At 35.5% G+C, this 21745-nt stretch overlaps 2 protein-coding genes across 2 annotated transcripts; both read left to right on the forward strand.

Annotated features, from left to right (window-relative positions):
• The first annotated feature begins 974 nt into the window (after positions 1-974).
• LOC121985706 (spermatogenesis-associated protein 20-like) lies at positions 975-16592 on the forward strand. Its single transcript, XM_042539306.1, has 15 exons — positions 975-1283; positions 4509-4581; positions 4698-4719; positions 5453-5531; positions 6158-6190; positions 6350-6498; positions 6580-6736; positions 9759-9999; positions 11618-11859; positions 12289-12552; positions 12639-12749; positions 14052-14276; positions 14360-14563; positions 15466-15642; positions 16097-16592. The coding sequence occupies exons 1-15, from the start codon at positions 999-1001 to the stop codon at positions 16304-16306; spliced, it is 2472 nt and encodes an 823-aa protein (XP_042395240.1). The 5' UTR covers positions 975-998; the 3' UTR covers positions 16307-16592.
• Positions 16593-17560: 968 nt separating this feature from the next.
• Positions 17561-18045, forward strand: LOC121987808 (flowering-promoting factor 1-like protein 1). The gene has a single exon (XM_042541532.1). It carries the CDS (start codon positions 17634-17636, stop codon positions 17955-17957), a length of 324 nt encoding a protein of 107 aa, XP_042397466.1. The 5' UTR covers positions 17561-17633; the 3' UTR covers positions 17958-18045.
• The last annotated feature ends 3700 nt before the right edge of the window (positions 18046-21745 follow it).

A 21745-nucleotide genomic window follows, 5' to 3' on the forward strand; every position in this document is an offset into this window, starting at 1 on the left:
TGTTGATTTGAATGGACCTCGCCTATTAAATAAGTAGGGTCGCGGAACAAAGGATCCCACCTATTATAAGAGCGATCAAATTTCCTAAACTATAGGAGGAAAGTTAAGTGGCCACGTAGCACGTTTTTTCCCACCCTACTACTCTCGTAGAAATAAATCGTTGTCTAAATTTGCACCCACTCTTGTGGAACCACTTACCACCATAGCCTGGCCCATACATAAGAGCACGGATCCTTTATCTGTAAATTGTATCAATTAATTCATTTTGATAAACCTACCTATTAAATAGATAGGACTTATTATAATCCACCAATTAACAATAGTGGACTATTGTTTAATCTATAATTTATAGACCAGAGGATCCTATCTGTATTTATATCCACCAATCAACAATACAGTGGATCATTCTTTGCTCCATAATTTACGGGTCAGATGATCCTACCTGTATACATATAGAGAAAGATAAATCACCTCAGATACACAATAACATGCATTGGGATATTTTACATCCACTTTTGTCCGTAATATGTGATTTCTTTTGATCTCTTTCATAATTTATAGATCGGATCGCGATCAGAAGAATCCGGTTAAAATTAGTTACGATTTCCTTTAAATTCACTTTTCCACCTAAGTTGTAGTTTTAGGTCGAGATAGGCAATTAGAATCACCGGTGATAGACAGGCCATCTCTTGTTCGACATCATATAGTTAATCTACCGTCGATGATCTCCAGCTGTCTATCTGAATTCAAAATTATAATTTAAATAGGAAGATCAAAGAGATTAGAGTCCATTTTAGTTTGATTATAATGATTCGACGCATACATTATAGAACGAACCAAAAAAAACTCAGGGTTTGTATCCGCTGTCATTGTGAACTGATAAAACAGGGGTGCCTACCCTATGCCACTCTTCAGCGTTTGGGGCAGAATGGGTGGGCATAAGGGTAATCCAAACAGCATCCACTCCCCAGCGACTTCGGTTATAAAACGCAATCTCGATGTCCAGATGGCGTTCCATCCTCGCCATCGCCGCTCGCCTGCGCTTAGTAATGATCTCCGCCTCTGCCGTCTCCACTGCCACCACTTCCTCTCTGCTCCGACTTCCTTCCCTCCCGCTAAGATTCTGCATCTGCCTTCCTCGCTCCGGCTGCGGGCGACGCCCCATCGCCGCCTTTGTGGCCCTCGCAATGGCCGGGTCCTCGAGCTCCGCCGAGTCCCATCGGCATACTAACCGCCTTGCGTCCGAGCACAGCCCATACCTTCTCCAGCACGCCCACAATCCGGTATTTCTCATCGCTACTATCGCTTACCCATGAATAATTTTGCGCCTTTTGGTGTTTTTATCTTCTGGTCTGTCGATTAGATCCCCTCTTCCGTCCGACGAGCCTGCTGCGATAAACGGAAGAATTTGATTGATCTTTGTATTAAAACCTTCGTTGTTTGCTGTATCAATAGAGCTGGCGTCCTTAATTGCTAAAATGAGAAATTAGACCCTCCCTCCTTACCGCTCTCAAGTCGAGAGCCCTTTGATAATGATTGAAGCCTCTGCCATCCACGAAATAAATCTGTCTCCTCCTCGTGTTGATTGTTCCATTCGCTACAAAGTCCTAGGCTGACAGTAGGATAGCGATTATCCTATAGGCTAGCGAGAAAGGAGATTTGAGGAGACAACAAGAAAAGAAACCGAGGAAACAAAGAGAAATCTGTCATTTACCAAAAAAGGAAACTTTATTCAATATCAAGGATCAATCCTCAAGCAACTAAACAGGTTGTTTATATAAACTCCAGACCCTAAGACCCAAATAAGGAAAGAAACCCTAATATATAACCTCAATTCCCATCTTATAAAGAAAGGAAAGAGTTTATGCTAGATAAGGAAAAAATGTAATAAAAATCCTAGCAGAAAGAATTTACCAAAACAGGATGCTTAATCCTAACCCATAAATGCCAGGCATGCCAAAAATACACTAAATATCATAAAAACGGAAATTACTAAAAATAGTAAAAATATATTCAAAGGCTCGGATGAGAGCCTAAACTGCAGTTTTTGGGCCGAAACTTGCGGTTATGGTTCCCTATAACAAACGTAGATCTTCCAATTTTGCACGCGTGAGCATTGACAGAATCTGATTCCGAGTCCCGAATCAAAAGTTATGTCCCTTTAAAGTTCAAGGGGTTATATTAGATTGGGTTGGTCTTCATCATAGGCGCACCATTCCAATTTGGCAATTGATACTACTCGTTTAGATTGAGGTTGTTCTAGCACCATTTGCTGGTACATATATTACCAAAAGGCCACAGGTATGTAAATCTAATAAGCTTGGTGCTCAAATGTATTACTTGAAATCATCCTTTGTGCATTGAAAAATATGCCTAGAATGCAGAATCATCTCTATTATAGAGCCATGTAATGAAATCATTGCCTCCCGTGGTAAGCAATGAACAACTTGAGTGCAATCTAGAAAAATCCCTTTTGCACCATCAATTGGCAAACCAAATTACACAAAAAGAACAAGAGTAATACTATATGGTTAAACTTAAGTAAATTCATTAGGTATGTGTTATGCCCTTTAGATATGGATCGCGTAATGAGACGGTTTACCGGCTTATCGGCGGGATCAATTTTCGTCTTCTTAGTTTTACGACCTTGACGACCTATGGTGGTAGGGAGAGTTTGAGGTTCATGGGGGATTAGAGAACCTTTCATTCTATGGATTTGATTTCTTTTTTGTAAACTTAATTCATATCTTTATTGCACTATTCCGGTCATTTAAATACAACTCCGGGCGTTCCTTCCCGACAAAGGAAGAAAACAACCATTGAATAAAAAAGGTTTATTCTTACCAAAAATAAAAAGATACTAGACTCAATTCTACTAAAAATAAAAGATAGTTGACTCAATTAAAAATCAATTATTCTAGCTGACTCAATTCTCTTGATATGTACCCTTTTTTTCTAAATTTGTTGTGCATGTATCTCTTGTATTTGATGGGCTCCACATTCTCTTTTGCTGCATTGGCTCGGTCCATAATATTACTAAAATTGATATCTTTCTTTCAATTTTTTTTCCCTTAGGCATTCCCTCTCAATATTTAGGTTGCTCAAGTAGCCACACTAAAATTGATATCTTTCTTTCAATTTTTTTCACTTTGGGCATTCCCTCTCAGTATTTAGGTTGCTAAGTAGCCACACTAAAATTGATATCTTTCTTTCAATTTTTTTCACTTTGGGCATTCCCTCTTAGTATTTAGGTTGCTAAGTAGCCACACTAAAATTGATATATTTCTTTCAATTTATTCCCCCTTGTGCATTCCCTCTCAATATTTGTCCTGACGAAAAGCTTTTTCACTGTAACGCAAGGCAACTCTAAAACCTTCGTTGTTTGTTGTATCAATAGAGTTGGCATCCTTAATTGCTAAAATGAGAAATTAGACCCTCCCCCCTACCACTCTCAAGTCGAGAACCCTTTGATAATGATTGAAGCCTCTGCCATCCACAAAATAAATCTGTCTCCTCATGTTGATTGTTCCATTCGCTACAAAGTCCTAGGTGCACCATTCCAATTTGGCAATTGATACTACTCGTTGAGATTGAACCTGTTCTAGCACCATTTGCTGGTACATACATTACCAAAAGGCCACAGGTAGGTAACTCTAATAAGCTTGGTGCTCGAATCTATTACTTGAAATCATCTTTTGTGCATTGAAAAATATGCCTAGAATGCAGAATCATCTCTATTACAGAGCCATGTAACGAAATCATCGACTCCCGTGGTAGGCAATGAACAACTTGAGTGCAATCTAGAAAAATCCCTTTTGCACCATCAATTGGCAAACAGAATTACACAAAAAGAACAAGAGTAAGACTATATGTTTAAACTTAAGCAAATTCATTAGGTATGATATGAGAGCAAAAATGTCAGAAAACTTGGTACAGGATATTGCCCATATTGTATACAAAAGCCTCTCCAAACTTCTCTTAACTCTTCTCTAACTGCCCATAGAGAAATCAAGCAATACGTGACCTTAAGCGCTCATTGAAAACTGAAGTTCTCGTAGTTAAAAACTTCTCCCTGTAGTATCTTTAATTTTCCATGGTTTCCTTATGCACAAACATCATCATATCTTCAACATGCTTCCCAGGTTTGACAAGTGTAGAGAACTTCAAGAATCATCATAGTTATTATAAACTCCCTAAAAAATTCCTTAAAGCAAAGTTCATGGTTGGGCCACAACTGGTTTGAGCACTAGGCTATGCACCTGTGCTGTTGGTGGCCTACTTGGCCCATATAACTGATCTAACAACTAGAGGTTTATTTGCTCCTGTAACAACATGACAACTATTTTATCTCATTGTTCAAGATAAAGTCTAGGGAGTATTGAACTCTTCAAGCCATGAATCTTTAAAGATATGCATGTTTTTCTTACATTTTTTAGTCCTTTTCAAAATATATGTCGTGCTGATTCTAATTCTCTTATTACTATCATTGTTTTCTTTCCGAATTCAAGGTTGACTGGTATCCTTGGGGTGAAGAAGCTTTTGAGAAAGCTCGCAAAAGAAACATCCCCATTTTTTTATCGAGTGCGTATACTGAAATTCATGGCTTAATGAATACATGATCAATACGAATTTTTTTTCTCATGTCCTTTAATTTTGTTTCTTCACATTTTGTTTTGACATGGGTTTTGCACTTGCAGTTGGATATAGTACGTGCCACTGGTAAGATTTCTCATTCATGTAGTTGTTTTATGTTATTCAGAATCATGATGTATTGTCTTGATTGATTTTTCTATTCTTAGCAGCAAATCAAAGGACGAATCCTTTGCTAATGCACACTCTCCTAAGATGAATTTGGTCCCAGATGACTCAAAATGGGTTTTGATTTATTGTTGAAAGAATAAATTATAAATTTCCACTATATGTTGGGTGGAATGATATCTCACTATGATTGCTATTAGCATCCTGGAAGAGGGTGTCTTATCCATACAATCTTTGTAGCTATACATATTGGGAGTAGGAACATGGTATTGCTATGCTATTAGAGATATAGTGTCAGTATCAGTTGAAACCCAATGATACATAATGGCTACTTTAGCTGCTACACATCAGTTCATAGGAGCCCAATAGTTTAACTCGAACATAATTCCTCTCTCCCTCTTTTTTTTTTCTCATCTTGTATTTATTTGTTTTCCCTTCTTGTCTATTCACACAATTGTCCAGTTCTGTCAAAGCTATGAGATTTAGCTAGTGTGACTTTTCTTACGAAGGATTAAGGAAGGTGCTATATGGCACTTAGAGAAGAACTATTTATGCTTCATTTAGGAGTATACTGAAATATAATTTTAATGTTTATTTTAAGCTACTCTGTCATTCAAATTCTCCTGGCCTGCTCCAGCTAGAATGAAATTATTTACCATGATTTCTCTTGGATTTAATTTCCTTGTAATTGTAGGTGCCATGTCATGGAAGTTGAGTCATTCGAGAATGAAGAGATTGCAAAAATGCTAAATGATTGGTTTGTTAGCATCAAGGTTGTTATTGTTTTGTAGAATGATTATAAAACATATGTATATCTGGTGAATGATATTTTTGCCAAAACACCGTTTCTTTCTACAACCTGAAAATTTATATAGAAGTTATTGTTAATGTTATCATCATGAAGTAGTATTTGGTCTTAACTATTTGGGGTCGGCTACATAGATCTTATTCCTCCATACAAAGAAATACCACTATACCAACTGAAAATTTGTGAAGGAAAGAAAAGTAAAGCACACTATTTATCTTTCATACATCAATATAAAATACCAATATTTTTTTACTGTCCTATATAATTTTCTTCCCCTTTTTCATTATGACTACTGTTCTATTCTGTGTTTCCATATTATGACTGCCTAGATGTATTGTGTGACAGTTCAAATCCTCTGCCCCCATTTCTCTCTGTCCTCGTGTCCCATTGTCGATCGGACGGATCAAATTAAATCTCAATGATGCTTTGCACATCATGAGGATACTGCACATATTTTAAAGATGTCATGATATCTTGAGATTTAATCTGATCCGTCTGATCGGTAATGAGACACGGGGACAGAGGGAAATGGGGACAGAGGATCTGAACTAATTGTGTGATGACTTCTCTGACTTGTTGGTCTCTAAACAGGTTGACCGTGAGGAGAGACCTGATGTTGATAAGGTAATAGAATTATCATAGCAATCCAATTTTCATCTGTCAATCTCTTCTTTCAACTTTGAGAGGGTCCGGAAGATATCCATTTGTACTAAGTTGTGTGATTTTTTTGACTTTTGTGTGATGAGTTTAGCTTCTATTTCTAATTAAGGTGACCTTTTGTAGGTGTATATGACATATGTTTCTGCACTATATGGTGGTGGTGGTTGGCCGTTGAGTGCCTTCCTCTCTCCTAATCTGAAACCCTTGATGGGTGGAACATATTTTCCGCCTGATGACAAGTATGGAAGACCTGGTTTCAAGACAATCCTTAGGTAACTGACCTTGTCTATTACCGTCAGAGTTGCATGAAATCTAACAATTTGTCTTATGTTTTTGTTACTTCTTTTCCCTAGAAAGGTGAAAGAAGCTTGGGAGACTAAACGTGAGATGCTGGAAAAAAGTGGGACTATTGCAATTGAACAACTTTCAGAAGCACTTTCTTCGACAGCTAACTCCAGTAAAATATCAGATGAGTTAGCTCGTGTTTCCTTAAAAAGATGTTCTAGACAGGTATTTATGGTTTATATTACTCCAGCAAATGTATCTACTAGTTTTATCTCATTAGCAGAATTTCCAACAACTATGCAAAGATATATTATTGGAAGAAGACACACTAATCACCATGAGTAACATTCTAAGTTTGACATGCATAATTTTCTAAAACAATATGACGTTCACAGTTGGAAACTAGTCTCTTCATCCACCATTGAATTAGAAGTTATTTAATGATTACTCTTCTTGGTAATCTTGTTACCTTAAGGGTACGTTTGGTTCAAGTTATCATGTATAACCTTGGTTATGTGATTACCAGGTAATCATATAACCAAGGTTATGGGGAATAAAACATAACCAAATGTTGTTTGGTTCAACCTAGGTAATGCAACAAAAACTTGTTTGTTTGAAGGTTTTAATGAATACCCTAATTTAATATTTTACCGTATTACCCTAAGTTTCAAAACCAACTATACATAATAATAATAATAATAATAATAATATTATTATTATTATTATTTATTTTTTTATGTTTTTTTAATTTTCTTTTTCTTGTATATTTTTTTTTTACTTTTTTATGTGTTTTTTTATTTTTTAATGTTTGTATATTTTTTTATATTATTTATATTTATATTTTTTATTTTTTCACATTTTTTAATTATTTATTTTATTTTTAATTTTTTTTTATTTTTTATTTAAAAAAAAAAATTTAAATTTTTAAATTTTTTATTTTTAAAATTTTAATTTTTTTATTTTTTTAAATTATTTATTTTTTTAAAAAATAAACTTTTAAATTTTAAATTTTTTTTAAACATTTTTTTATTTTTTTACATTTTTTAATAATTTTTTTACATTTTTTTCTCTTTTTTTCATGTTTTTTTTTATCGGAGGGTATTTTTGGTAAAAAAAATTCGTTAACCCCGGAATCAAGAAAAACCTTAGTTTTCTGAGGTTTTCCGATTCCGGGCTGCATGACCCTTTTGCTGACATGTCGGGCATGGAACATTACTCGGGAATCATCGAATACCTAAACCAAACAAGGTTTTTGTTGATAATCTTGGATGGATAACCAAGATTATCAAGAATAACCCCGAACCAAACGCACCCTAAGGGATACACTCATGACGGATGACCTTCAGTTCTTAACTGAATTGAAATTCTCAAATTAGCTCTTTTATGCCATTCCCCAGCTCCTTTGTGGTTGAAAAGTTGTGTCATATTAGATATGATAATAGCCAAAGTTTTAAAGGATTGCCCCATTCTAAGATTTCAATATTAATAGGAATGATGCAATTTCAGGATTGTTCCATGTGAAGAGTCGGCATGCTGAGATTTTTAATCTATAATCCCCTCTACTTAGTTTGATTAGTCTAAATACAAGCCTACAAAAATTATAAATTAAATTGAATTAAAATTTTAGAGCAACTAGTTATTAATGAACATCTCAATTCATTATTATTCATTTCTAATCCTGAAATGAATATTAGTTCTTGTAACATTATAATTTCTTAGACCCATATTAATGATACTTCCTAGATGTCTAGTACTAAGATTGATTTCTACACATGTTCATAAGTATATCTCGGTTAAGTATGAAGAGTTGAAATATCATAATTAAAAATGAAATAATTATAGGTACAAGATATTAGTTGAAATATATCTTAGTTTATTCAGCTCTTGTGTCATCCTCTTTACTACTGCTAGTACTGTAGTTGATGCATCTCCTTTTATGCAATGTTTACTTGAGAGGAAGGAAGCACAAATAGAGGGAAGGGTAGAGAAGCAATTATTTTCCTTGTTTGGTTAGGTAGAGGAATAAAAGGTAAAAGAAAAAGGGGTACAATTTGACTCGATTTTCCCCACTTTGACTTCCTTCTAAAAGTGGGCGGAAGAGGACATAAATAGTGAAAAAATATTGAAAAGATTAGCATAAACTTGCATGCCTTGGAAATGATAGATTCAAAGCATGAAAGTTGTCATTTTGTCTCATTTTCAAATAGACAAAACAAAGGAAATCCCTCTCCCTTTCTTCCTTCCCTTCTTCCCTCCCTCAACACCCTTTCTTTCCTCTCTTCTTTTCTTAAAGTAGAGCCTAGCATCAGTGTTTCATCTACTCCACATGACTAACAAATGGAATAGAGGAATCAACCATGAGAAGAAAAATATTCGATAACCATTGAATGGTGCTGCTCTTCCTACTTTCTTTTAGTGTTTACCTTCTACACATGATTGACGAACATAATCTGAGTATTTGGAAGAGCATCATTTTGTTTCGGTCAGTTATGCACCCTATTAACTGATGTACACTTTGTCTCAATGGGTACCCTTGAAATTTTCTTTGCATGTGTAGCATAGTGGTATTTACCTGTGCTGACACTATATTGAAAGAATGAAATGATATCTTTCTCCTTTTGGTTGTGCCAACTGATATTCATCAACACTTGAAACCATAATAACAACACATCATATATTCATAGAATATAAACTATTATACTGTAATATTATAATGATATTATATTAATCTTTGTGGTTGATATTTTGTTTATACAAGAATTAAGACATCTCATAATTTGGAACACACCCTTAGTTTTTTGTAATGAAGCAATTCTGTGACAGATAGCAATCCTCTAGCCAACATGTCCTTGGATGAGTTGAGTGCTACACTATTCTGAATTCGTTTCACTAAAATCTTTTTTCTCTGAAGATATTAGATTTACATGGTGGAACTGCTTTTAGGTCCCAGCCCTTTGATGTTTCCTAGAACATTTTTTTTATGGGAAGTAGATGCAGCTAGAAGGGCCTGCTATTGCAAAGAATTGCATAAATGGTACCTTTTTTAGTGAAATTAATAGTTAACAGCTGGGTGATTTAACAAAGACTTATTCCCATTGAGTGCAGATTTCACAGAGCCAAGCTAATTATTTAGTAGTGGCAGCAATTTATTTTCCTCTTTTACAATAATATTTTCCTCGTATTGAGTACTGAGATTTTTTCCCCCCACTGATGTCTGACAGAATTTTTGATTGGTTTTTTCATTAAGCTTGCAAGTAGCTATGATCCAAAGTTTGGTGGTTTTGGTACTGCTCCAAAATTTCCTAGGCCAGTGGAAGTTTATATTCTGCTTTATGAGTCAAGGAAGCTTATGGAAGAAGGTCGGCAAAGTGATGCTAATAAAAATGTGGAGATGGTTTGCCATACTTTGCAATGCATGGCTAGAGGTGGAATCCATGATCATATTGGAGGTGGATTTCACAGGTATAGTGTGGACGAACATTGGCATGGTAAGCGTTCAACAACTAGTTTTTGTAGTTTCTCTTATAATTTTAGCAAGCTATAAATGTTCTAATCTTATAGAAAATACTAGTAGAATCACTACTTGCTAATGGAGATCTGAAAATCAGTTAGAATTTTTTTATTCTTTTAAAAAAAAGTTATACATAATATAACAATCCATTTTAGCCCCCCCACCATTTCATATTGGCTATACATCTTATACCTCTAGTTAATTCTAGGCAAACTGTAGCAATAATGGTATATCTTGCATCATCTTTAATTGCATTAAAGATTTTTTTTTGTTTTTCTTCTTCCCCTTATATATACAAGTCTAATCAATTCAACATGTCTAACTGTAGAACTTTTGCTTGTTTTTTTTAACATGTCCTACCATCTTAATCTAGTCTGTCATTTTATCATCTATCCATACTATGTATTATTGTTCCTTGATTGTCATATTTTGACTCTTTTTTTTCTTTCTAATAACTCATATTCCTTAATTTTCTTTATTATCAACTAAAAACATCAGTATGTTTAACTGCAAGCCATATACAAACAAAAGGAGCATGCAGAGTGTCAGCCATTGGAATCATCATGGGATTGTAGTGACATGACCATCTTTGTATCTGTAATCCCGCTTAAGGTCAATCCACCAATGATTGTCTGGAATCACAATAAAACAACTATTAACTATCACAATAAAACAATTATTAACTACTAGTATCCTAACAGAACATAAACAAAATAAACCATGTATCTCTATTGGGTAAACTCAACAACTAACATAATACTGCAAACTTGACCAATACTCTTTAAATTTGAGGCAAGAGTAAAGAATGAGGATGAGAAATGCCACTACAGTTATAACTAATGTGATTGTTTGTGAATGGTTTAGAATTTCAGATATCTGAATAAATCCTATGGTTATCGCTACTATGAGTTCCCACAGATACTCTTATCATAGTGGCTTCAATCCTACCTTAGTCAAATATGATGAGATCAACTTTTAATTGCCCGAGCTCAATGTCGTTGCCCGTCTCTTGCCACCACTGCAGTCCGAGATGAAACAAATCTAATAAAAGCATAGATTTTATTTTAGGTTAAGCACATTTCAAGTTGATCAATTTCTAATTAAATTCTGGATCTGACAGTTGGAGGTGGTTCAGTATATTGAAAGATACTACCAGTAATGACTAATAACAGTGATAACATCATTTCTGTTTTTTTTTCTTTCGAGGAAAAGGTGTTCAATATATCAAAGGTTAATGAACTCCCAATGTGCAAAAAATCATCAGAAAACACACAGTGTATTACCATTTAGTATCAACGGATCAAATAAGGAAATAAAGCATATTCCCACAATGCTGGACTCCATATTGAACTAGTAGAGTACCTGTCAGTCTGTCACTATGGTATCTTCCAAATGTACATAAAATCATGTGCTAGAGTCAACTAGTTTCACTTTGTTGTAGTTAGCAAATATTGATGCTTATCTTCTCTTCCTCTTACCAGAAACTGATTTATTTGTATTTAGTTGGTTCCTACACTATGCTATGTATAATGACTTCCTTAAGCAGGAGTTATCATTTCTTAGTTTAAACAGTGTGCAATTTCCATGGTACGCAGTTCCTCATTTTGAGAAGATGTTGTACGATCATGGTCAGCTTGCTAATGCCTATTTAGATACATTTTCGATCACAAAGGACACCTACTACTCATCTGTTGCTCATGATATTTTGGATTATTTGAGGAGAGATATGATTGGAGATGCTGGTGAAATTTATTCTGCGGAGGATGCTGACAGTGCTGAATATCATGGTGCTACAACAAAGAAGGAAGGATCTTTTTATATCTGGACAAGTCAGGAGGTCTTTTTTCCTTCTCATAGAGTCATTGACTGTTTATAATGACTTGAAAAAAATATTATCTGATTAGCAAATGACTGGTAATACTCAAATATTCAGAGATAAAGTTCCTGAATGGACCAGAACTTCAAATAACAAGTATATGTGATTTGAACAACAACTAAAACAATTAATACATTGAGTTTATCTAGCACAAGCGATATATGCCGATTGATGTAAAACGTTCATCCATGAACAAAACTTAAGATCTGGTGTGAGATTGACATCTAACATTATAGTCCAAGAGAAAAAAATTATATAAAACAAGCTATTATCATATGTTTCTATCATATTAAATTGGCCAGTTCTATGTTCATTTAGGAGGTTGCTTAATGCATCTTCTTTCATTGTCTTCATCTTATATCACTAATGTTCTTATTTTTTGTGATGTAGATTGAAGAGATTCTCGGAGAACATGCAAATTTGTTTAAAGATCATTACTACATTAAACCATCAGGAAATTGTGATCTTTCTCCAATGAGTGATCCTCATGATGAATTTAAGGGAAAAAATGTTCTAACTGAGAGAAAAGATGCTCCTTCCAGGGCATCCAAATGGGACAAGTCTATAGACGAATACAATAAGATTTTGGAAGAATGCCGTAAAAAATTATATGATGCCAGGTCAAAACGGCCAAGACCACATTTGGATGACAAGGTATTTTACTTCTATGCATAAAACATTCCTTATTTTTGGAAGACTAGTATTAACAAGGCTTCTTAATGAGCCCGTTGCTTTTCCAGGTAATTGTATCATGGAATGGGCTGGCAATTTCTTCTTTTGCAAGAGCTTCTAAAGTTCTCAAAGCAGAACCCAAGGAAACTCAATTTTATTTCCCGGTGATGGGATGTGATGTGAGCTTGATCCATTCTTGTTATTTCTGCTGTAATGGTCATTCCAGAAATTTTTGTAGGACATATTTCTGTTCTCTGCCTAAAATTAATTGTTCTGTTATTCTTTTGTATGTTATCGATCAAATGCAATTGTAATAAATAATCTTAGTTTCATAGAGACTACAATGTAGAACTCACTATCTTTAGCGACAAGTACCTCTCCATACTTGCAATGGAGACAGGATGATGATGCATTGGTAGGCATTTCATCTTCCATATCCTTTCAAAGAAGAAGCATGATGCAACAGGATGCTCTGTTAATTGTGACAAGTCTTGATAGATATCCAATGCTTAGATATCAGTTCAGACTCTGTTCGAGTATTCTCAAATAATTTAGATCGTTAAGGCTTCAACTAGAATTCATTGTTGCTTAGCTTCTGAATACCTTATCCTCTAGATCCAGACATATTAACTGCACAATACTTCCACATCTTATGAACCAACTCAGATTACTACTTATCTTTGGTACAGATGCAAGTGGTCTGAACAACTTGATACAATTGTTTGTAGATTTCTGTCAAATTAATGTTTGATTAATAACTAATACGTGAAAATGTACTGAGCAATGATTAAATAGAACTGCCATTCATTATTAGAAGAGACGAGCAGATTTATGCTACATTTTGTTCAGAGTTCAATAAAATATCTTGACTGATGCTTCTCATTGTATGCCTTCTGTGATAATTTGATTTTGTTTTGTTGGAAACACTTTGCTTGTCTAAAACAATAAAAGTTACAAAAGGAAGTCTTACCAATCTAAATTATATAGCTCCAAGTGCTGGAAATTGAATCTCATTAAGGGTTGATAGCATTTCTTTGTTGTTTAAACGATTCTTGGCTACATAGTTATGACAGAATATGTCCAAGTGTGTCTGATTAATATACCTTGTGTTTATAGCCTTATTTGCAGTGTACAAAATGACAAATTATTTCATCTTGATGTTTATGCCCAATGATCAGATCTAGATTTTATTTGTCGTCTACTTGCAGAGAAAATTGTGAAAAGGCATCTGAATTCCATTGTGAAGCATGTTTTTTTGCTTTTAGAAGCTTAGTTTCTGCATATTGGATTATTCAATCTTGATGTTTACATCATGGGAAATGGATAGATGAATTTTTAGCATCTGAATAATATCTGAGAGAGCATCACTCATCTTTGCAAGTATCAAGAATATAAGAACATATTTAGCAAACTAATGCATTATTTGACCACTATCTTGAATGGTGTGATACTCATTTCTGGCATGTTGTTTCCTTTTGCAGCCAAATGAATACCTAGAAGTTGCAGAAAAAGCAGTATCCTTTATCAAGAGCAAACTGTATGATTCAACTATTCACAGACTGCAACATAGCTTTCGCAATGGTCCATCTAAAGCACCTGGCTTTCTTGATGATTATGCCTTTCTCATTTCTGGTTTGCTAGATCTTTATGAGTTTGGTGGTAGGACTGACTGGTTATCCTGGGCAATTGAGTTACAAGCTACACAGGCAAGCAAATAGTTGATTCTTTTTTTTGTGGCCTTGCTTATGTTGCCTTAATTATTTAATGATACACGCGACTCCTTTGCCAGGATGAATTGTTCCTGGACAAACAAGGAGGAGGTTATTATAATACTCCAGGTGAAGATCCTTCCATCCTCCTCCGAGTAAAGGAAGATCATGATGGAGCAGAGCCATCTGGAAACTCAGTTTCAGCAATCAATCTGATAAGGTTGTCATCTATGGTTGCTGGTGCAAGGTCTGACAATTATAAGAGGACATCGGAACATCTTCTGGTATGTTATTGCTTGGTATAATAGACAATTCATGCTTCCTCAAGTCTTGTCCCTGCTGATGGTGCACTAGAAAAAGATTTATTCATTAATTGCCAGTTTCATTTTAATCTTTCAGTGAAAGCATAGCCATTTGATAGATAATTTCCTTATATCAACCCTTTGGTTGTGACCAAAAATGAAAATAATATTGCAAACAAGGTGGCATTTTCATTTCTCCATTTGAAAAATGAGCCCCCCTTGAACTCATATTTGCTTCCTTGATATCGAATATAATGTATGAAAGGATCCTTGCTTTTCATATTCTGCATTGGAAAAATATAGGCCTTTTCTCTTGGAGTAAATCTGTAAGTTAAACGAAATACTGATCTGAGTACAGATATTAAATTCGGTAATGTTGTACGGCGAGCTTGTTAGTTCTTAGATTAGATAAAAAGTCTAACAATGAGATGGCATTTGGTCTATGGTAATCTTGTGGGATCACTGTCAAATTTGCAAGTTTTTAAATTCCTTTTTTTATTGTATTTCTTGTTATTCTAAATCATCAATGGCAATTTAGATTATTTTATGGAGGGAAATCTATCAATGAATTACAAATTGTGAAGGACAGGTGAAATATGAATTACAAATTGTTTTTAGTTACATCTTACAAGGAAAAAAGGACAGCCCGGTGCACGAAGCTCCCGCTATGCGGGGTCCCGGGGAAGGATCCATTGTATGTAGCCTTACCCTGCTTTTTGCAAGAGGTTATTTCCAGGATTCAAATCCGTGACCTTTTGGTCACAAAGCAACATCTTACAAGGAAGAAGCCCATTAATTAAACATATCCATTGTAATAATATTACATTGTCTTAGTTGCAACCTCTTTCATCTCTCTATTGATCCCAAACACTACTACTCTCCAGGCTGTTTTTGAAAAGAGGTTAAAAGATCAAAGCATTGCCATCCCACTTATGTGTTGTGCGGCACACATGCTCAGTGTTCCTTCAAGGAAACAGGTTGTCTTGGTTGGCGATAAATCATCTTCCGAATTTGCCAACATGGTGATTGCTGTTTTCGCATCATACGATCCCAACAGAACGGTACATTCTACTCTTCATTTTCACCATTTTTTTTGTCAGTATTCTTTATTTGTGCTTGTTATGTTGGAGGTGGCTAAGGGTGATATGTTTACTGGTATTTTTTCCGAAAGGTTCAACGGTAGAACTATTGGGAAACAATCAAATGGTTATTGGTACAATTAGCATTCTTAGCATTGCTGGCCAGGGAACTACTATAAAGCATTAAGTCCATTTCCTTCCAAGGAACATAAAACTGAAGTAATCTGTATCGATATACTGCTTTGCCAATTTCTTCTGGTTCATCATCCAAATATTTTGTATGATTGTGCTTTATTAGACTCTTCATCCTCGTGGAACTACACTGCGAACAAGAATATCGATCCATATATTAAAGCTAACGATGAAATTCTAGTTTTTCTTTTTCTTCGCCCTCTTCTGTATGGATTAGCTGAAAGTTTGTGATTAAAAATTGCAGGTGATCCAAATAGACCCCAACAACAGCGAGGAGATGGAATTCTGGGAGCACTACAACCCCAACATTGCTGAAATGGCAAAAGGAACTCCAAAAGACGAGCCAGTGGTAGCTCATGTGTGCCAGAACTTTGCGTGCAGTCCACCAGTCACTAGTGCGGATGGACTCCGAATCTTGCTCGCCAAAACTGCCCCGGTTGCTTCGACCGCTTGATGCCTATCATGCCTTGTATGTATGTGAACTTGTCGCGTACCCGTACCGCTGTTGCTTCGACCGCTTGATGCCTATCATGCCTCGTATGTATGTGAACTTGTTGCGTACATGTACCGCTGTTGCTTCGACCGCTTGATGCCTACCATGCCTCGTATGTATGTGAACTTGTTGCGTACACGTACCGCTGTTGCGGCGACCATGTAATGCCCATCAGCCTTGTATGTAAACTTCACACTGTGTAGAATAGTTTGGCTTGTCGATATAATTTGATAAAGTTCCACGTGAAGTTCACATGCATTGGATGGAAAGTGAGTTAGATCAAATGAAACTCCAATAAATTCTTCACTCTGGGTGGATGTTCCTTTCGATCTAAAGGCTACTCCCCACGTGAACTTCACATGCACCGGATTGCGGCTTATAGATTCTTTACTTAATTTAATGGAACGGAATAAATACTCCTCTAAAACAAGTAGCCACTTCACCAATTGCTATCGACATTTTTCAAGGAATTGACACCACTCTCCATTCCCTTTATATATTCTCATCTTGCTTAACTTGGTTAATACTTTGATTAATTAGCTTAGAGTTCAATTCTGACCGATGGAGATTAGAGTAAAGAACTCGTGTAGTGGTTCTTCGAGATGATAAGGAAGTGAATATGATGTGCAATACGTATTTTAATGGAGAGGATCATATTCTTGAATTAATATTGCCACTGATTCTTTTTTTTTTTTTCATACTATTAATCCTTGGGAAGACGGTCTGGCTTTACATTTCGCCCACCAAGCAAAATGTGAATTGGGGGGAGAATAAGAAAATTAGATAGCGAAGAACATGTTATATCATAAGAAAACTATTGCAAAACTTCGCGAGGATTCCTCAATCCCCTACATCGAGGATATGTGTGATAAGCTCTAGATTTGAAAATTAATGTGAAAAAAGTGCGCTTTAGATCCAAAATTCCATTTAAAATATTCAAGAATTTCTCGGAACACCAGATGTAAATTGAGCGATGAGGGTAATAACAAAAAGTTCTTTCAGACTTTAGTCAGCAAGACAAGTGGCACACAAATTAAACAATGGCAACATTTACAAGTTATTTAACGAAGAATGTGGCAGTTTGGTTGAGGAAAATGACTTCATCATTCCAAAAAGAGAGTCTTGTTTATTTCTTCTTTCTTTCTTTCAAAATTTAGATTCTGTCTTCAACTTCGACTGTAAATTCTGATCAATTCCTTCTTGGCTTCTCATCATATCTTAGTCCATCTATATAAATGTCTCCAATGAGCTACAACTTCCTCCACCCCAACTACCTCTCAAGTCTCTCATGGCCGGCGTCTGGGTGTTCAAGAACGGCGTGGTGCGGCTGGTCGAGAGCGCTGCCGGCAACGAGCAGCTGTCCACCGTGCGGCGCAAAGTCCTTGTGTTCACCCCCACCAATGAGGTGATCGGTTCTTATGCCTCCCTCGAGCGCAAGCTCATGGCTTTAGGCTGGGAGCGCTACTACGAGGACCCGGACCTCCTCCAATTCCACAAGCGTTCCTCTCTCGACCTCATCTCCCTCCCCGTAGACTTTGCCCGCTTCAAGTCCATCCATATGTACGACATCGTTGTCAAGAACCGCGACTCCTTCAGGGTTGTCGATATGTAGTAATATTCTCATTTTGAAATTGTCGTTGTTGTTTATCTATGAAACTTATGGAGAGATCATATGAAATATAATCCTACATTAGTTTAAAGTCGTGAATTTGAGACATGAATTTTCCCACACTATGTGCGTATCATATACATTAGTCCAAATAATGGTTCATTACTTCATTTGTCGTTAATATGGAAATCGCTGTTGCTTTCTTTTTCTCGTTTATTCGGGTTTAAAGTACTGAGGACAAGAATTGAAGATCACAGGGAGGCTTTTGGAGAAGGGAATCAAATCCCATTCAACATTATGAGAAGGAAGCTAAGGGGAAAAAAAACAAAGGCTAGATAATGAATGATTGATTGGAATAGAATCGATTCGCAGACTGATGTACGTCCCTAGCAAGAAAAAGATTGAGTATTCCAATGTGTTGATGACTCGAATCGATCAATTCCTGTATTTTACACGGATAAAATTATGATCTGCGAACATATTCATATCTTCATCATGATTGTATAGTTTATTGAAGAAAAAGAAATGTGAAGGAACCTCCATAGAAACCACACTTATTTTTTCATTAAAGGACGAGAGTGATCGTCTCTTTCGAAACAAACAACTCGATCACGAACTTTGCTGGTGCTTTCTTTTGAATTCTAGTGCTTAGGCAAGTGGATCCATCATCAGAATAGGATTTCATTCCAAATGTCACACGATGAAGGAATTGAAATGGCATTCCATTGCAGTAATGGAGAAGATGGCTTTCCTCTAACACAAAACAAAATGAATCATCGGAGAGATTACTGAAGTGATAATCTGAAACTCTTTATAGTGTAGTTCTTGATTTGAATTGCAAAGTATTGTCCTACGTTCCAAGGAAAACAGAATTTTGCATGATGAAAATTATTCCATACTAATGCTTAGTGTCTAAAGTTTTTCTTAGTCGATCCACAACAGACAAACAGAAAACCTGGGATCTGCGATAACAAGAATGTGATGAGAGGCGAGCTGCGAAATTAAGGGCTCCAAACAACTTCCATTCCCCTGTGATATCGACACGGTGAGTCGTGGATTGCTGCCTCTGCATTGACTTCGAGTTGACCTTCAGTTTTGTCAAAATCAGCATTCCCCTTTGCAACCTGAAAAAAGTCCAAACACAAATACAGCAAATTCACATTCCTTGAATAAGAACCCTAGTGCATTAGTTGCTTGTTAAATTCCCCAAGTTGGTCTTGCTTATACCTAGACATAATTGTCGGTGTAACATGTGGAATACAGGAAAGATTGTTTCTTGATTTCTCATTTCGCGTATTTAACTTTTAAAATATCAAAATCATGCAACGCATTCCCATTATATCCCTCCTTTCACTGCTCTCGAAAGCTTCTCTCTTTTTCAAATTTTTGCTATGCCCATTCAAAAATTCAATATTCTAAATTTAAGCTATCAAATATGAGAGCATGGATACATTAAAGAAACTTCTAGGAGTATATTAATTTTGATTTGAAGTTATTCATCTATCAATCAGTTTCGGATGAAACTCACTTATGAACCTACATTATTCGAAAATTTAAAAGTTTAATATTTTTCGAACCAAGGGAGTCCTAGGAACCCATTGGTGGTATTGGTTAGTGAATATCATTATCTTAAGCCTTATAATAAGTTTGTAATAAATTTTATAAATTTTACAAGTTTAAAAATTCATTATTATCAATTTACACTATTGAATTCAAATCTGAGCGTATGGATACAAAATTAGCTAATGGACTAGAGGATTCTGAACACTCTAAATCAAAATCAATATACTTGAAGCCTCCATAATGTATTCACACCCTCATGTCTGAATTCAACAATATAAATTAAGAGTAGGAAATTTTTGAATGAGTAAAGTAAAATATTTTGAGAAGAAAGAAACTTTTAAGAGAGTAGTGAAAGGAGGAGGGGTATATCGAGAATGCGCTATGTGATTTTAGTGTCATGAAAGTTAGACATGTAAAATGAGAAATCCTGAAATCTACACGCGCGGTCAGTAAAATGCCGAAGAATAATAGTTTAGCCTTTAATTTTTAATCAGTCTTATCTCTTCAAACATCTTTCTTCCGTGGCAAAAGAGAAAAGGCAAAAAACAAACAAACAAGGTAATCAATCCTACTTCCTATAGAAACCTCCAGGATGTTAGTGTTTGCAGTCGAAGAGCAAAGATCATGCAGCATTTAAGGAATTGAGAGGAATGTGAACACCATCATGTTAAATCCTAAAAAATTAATCAAGATCAAATATAAAAAATTATTATATTTGTGATTTATTAAAATCAGTGAGTATGGGAGGAAATTAATAACCACTTTAGAAAAATACTTCTCTCATCGCTTTTAGAATCAGAGAGTCAACAAGAGCAACAAGAATCCAATGAGAGAAGTATTTTTTTTTTCTCCAATTTGAGATGTAATCTTGTTAAAATGTAGATGTGATAGGCTGATTTAAGATAGCTCATCTAATTTTGAAATAAAAAAATGCCTGAAACTATTTTAAAATAGTTTTTGAAATAAAAACGGCAATTTACCAAAACACGTACTACGGTTAATGTATTTACCAAAAAACACATCACAGTTTTGTATTTACCAAAAGGCGGAGTTTACCAAAATCAATCCCCAGATTACCCTTCTGGCTAACCTGGCAACCGCCTTTTTCAAACACATTTTTCCAAGCATCCAAGCCGAAAGTAGAATAGAAAAATAATTTGTGGTTCGGATACACGTCTTCTCACCGTCTCTCTCCCTTCGTCCCTCTGTGTGGTGTTATAAACTTGAAAGAAAAAAAAATATGAACCCTGCGCTTGCCATTACTGCTCGTGGTGGTTGGCGATTGCAATAGACCAGTTAGGTTTATGGCATAATTGCGTAAGAGTTGCTAGAGGAGACCAAGGACAAATTAAGTTAAGAAGGTCAGTCGAGAAGGACAAACTTCTTGCAAGAGGGAAATGAGTAGAAGCACACATTTAAAGATTTAGACATGTATGTATGGATTTTTTTACTGTAAAATAGGGTAGTGAAGGTAAATAAAAAGTACACCATTTGTCTGTGAAGGGTGGCAGCAAAAAGTGGTATTATGGTTAATTTTGGTTGTGTGGGGAATAATATTCAATAACACCTGAATTATGATGTAATAGAAGACTTAATCGATTTAATTCATGTTAGTTTTTGACGTTGATAGTTAAGTTTGTCTAGGGTTTAGTCAGTGGTGGTCCTAGTTTACAAGAAGTATCTGCTTCAAAAGTGGCTTGTTATCTATGAGATCATGCCCAACGTGGGCCTGATATCTATGATATCAGGCCCACGTAGAGCCTGATATCGATAATGTGTTATGTGGTTAAAACTTTACTTTTACATCAGACCGTTCCTAGTTTGAGCAAAATTACAATTTAACTACAAAAAATGATTATGTAGTTGCAAATTTACTAAAATAGTTTTTTAATTTATTTATCAGGGATGATCATATAACTGACGAAATTCTATATGAGATATGGAATACTCTTGATGCAACTTCTAGCATTGGACATGCAGATAATGTAGGAGAAGTATCCAGAACAAATATTCCATCATCTTCACAGTATACTTGTGTGCATAACACAAATAGAAATACGAGCAGTAATTTCACATTTGATCTAAATGAAGAAGCTAGTATTCAAGAAGATGAGGTTCTGAACCCGTGTGCAACACTTGTTGATTACTATGAGCCTAGTTGGAGTGAGGAGGAAGGGTATTATAACCGAAATGGAGAGGAAATGCAATGCAATACAAATGTACAAGAA

The sequence above is a fragment of the Zingiber officinale genome, chromosome 5B, assembly GCF_018446385.1.
Source record: "Zingiber officinale cultivar Zhangliang chromosome 5B, Zo_v1.1, whole genome shotgun sequence".
Lineage (NCBI taxonomy): Eukaryota > Viridiplantae > Streptophyta > Magnoliopsida > Zingiberales > Zingiberaceae > Zingiber > Zingiber officinale.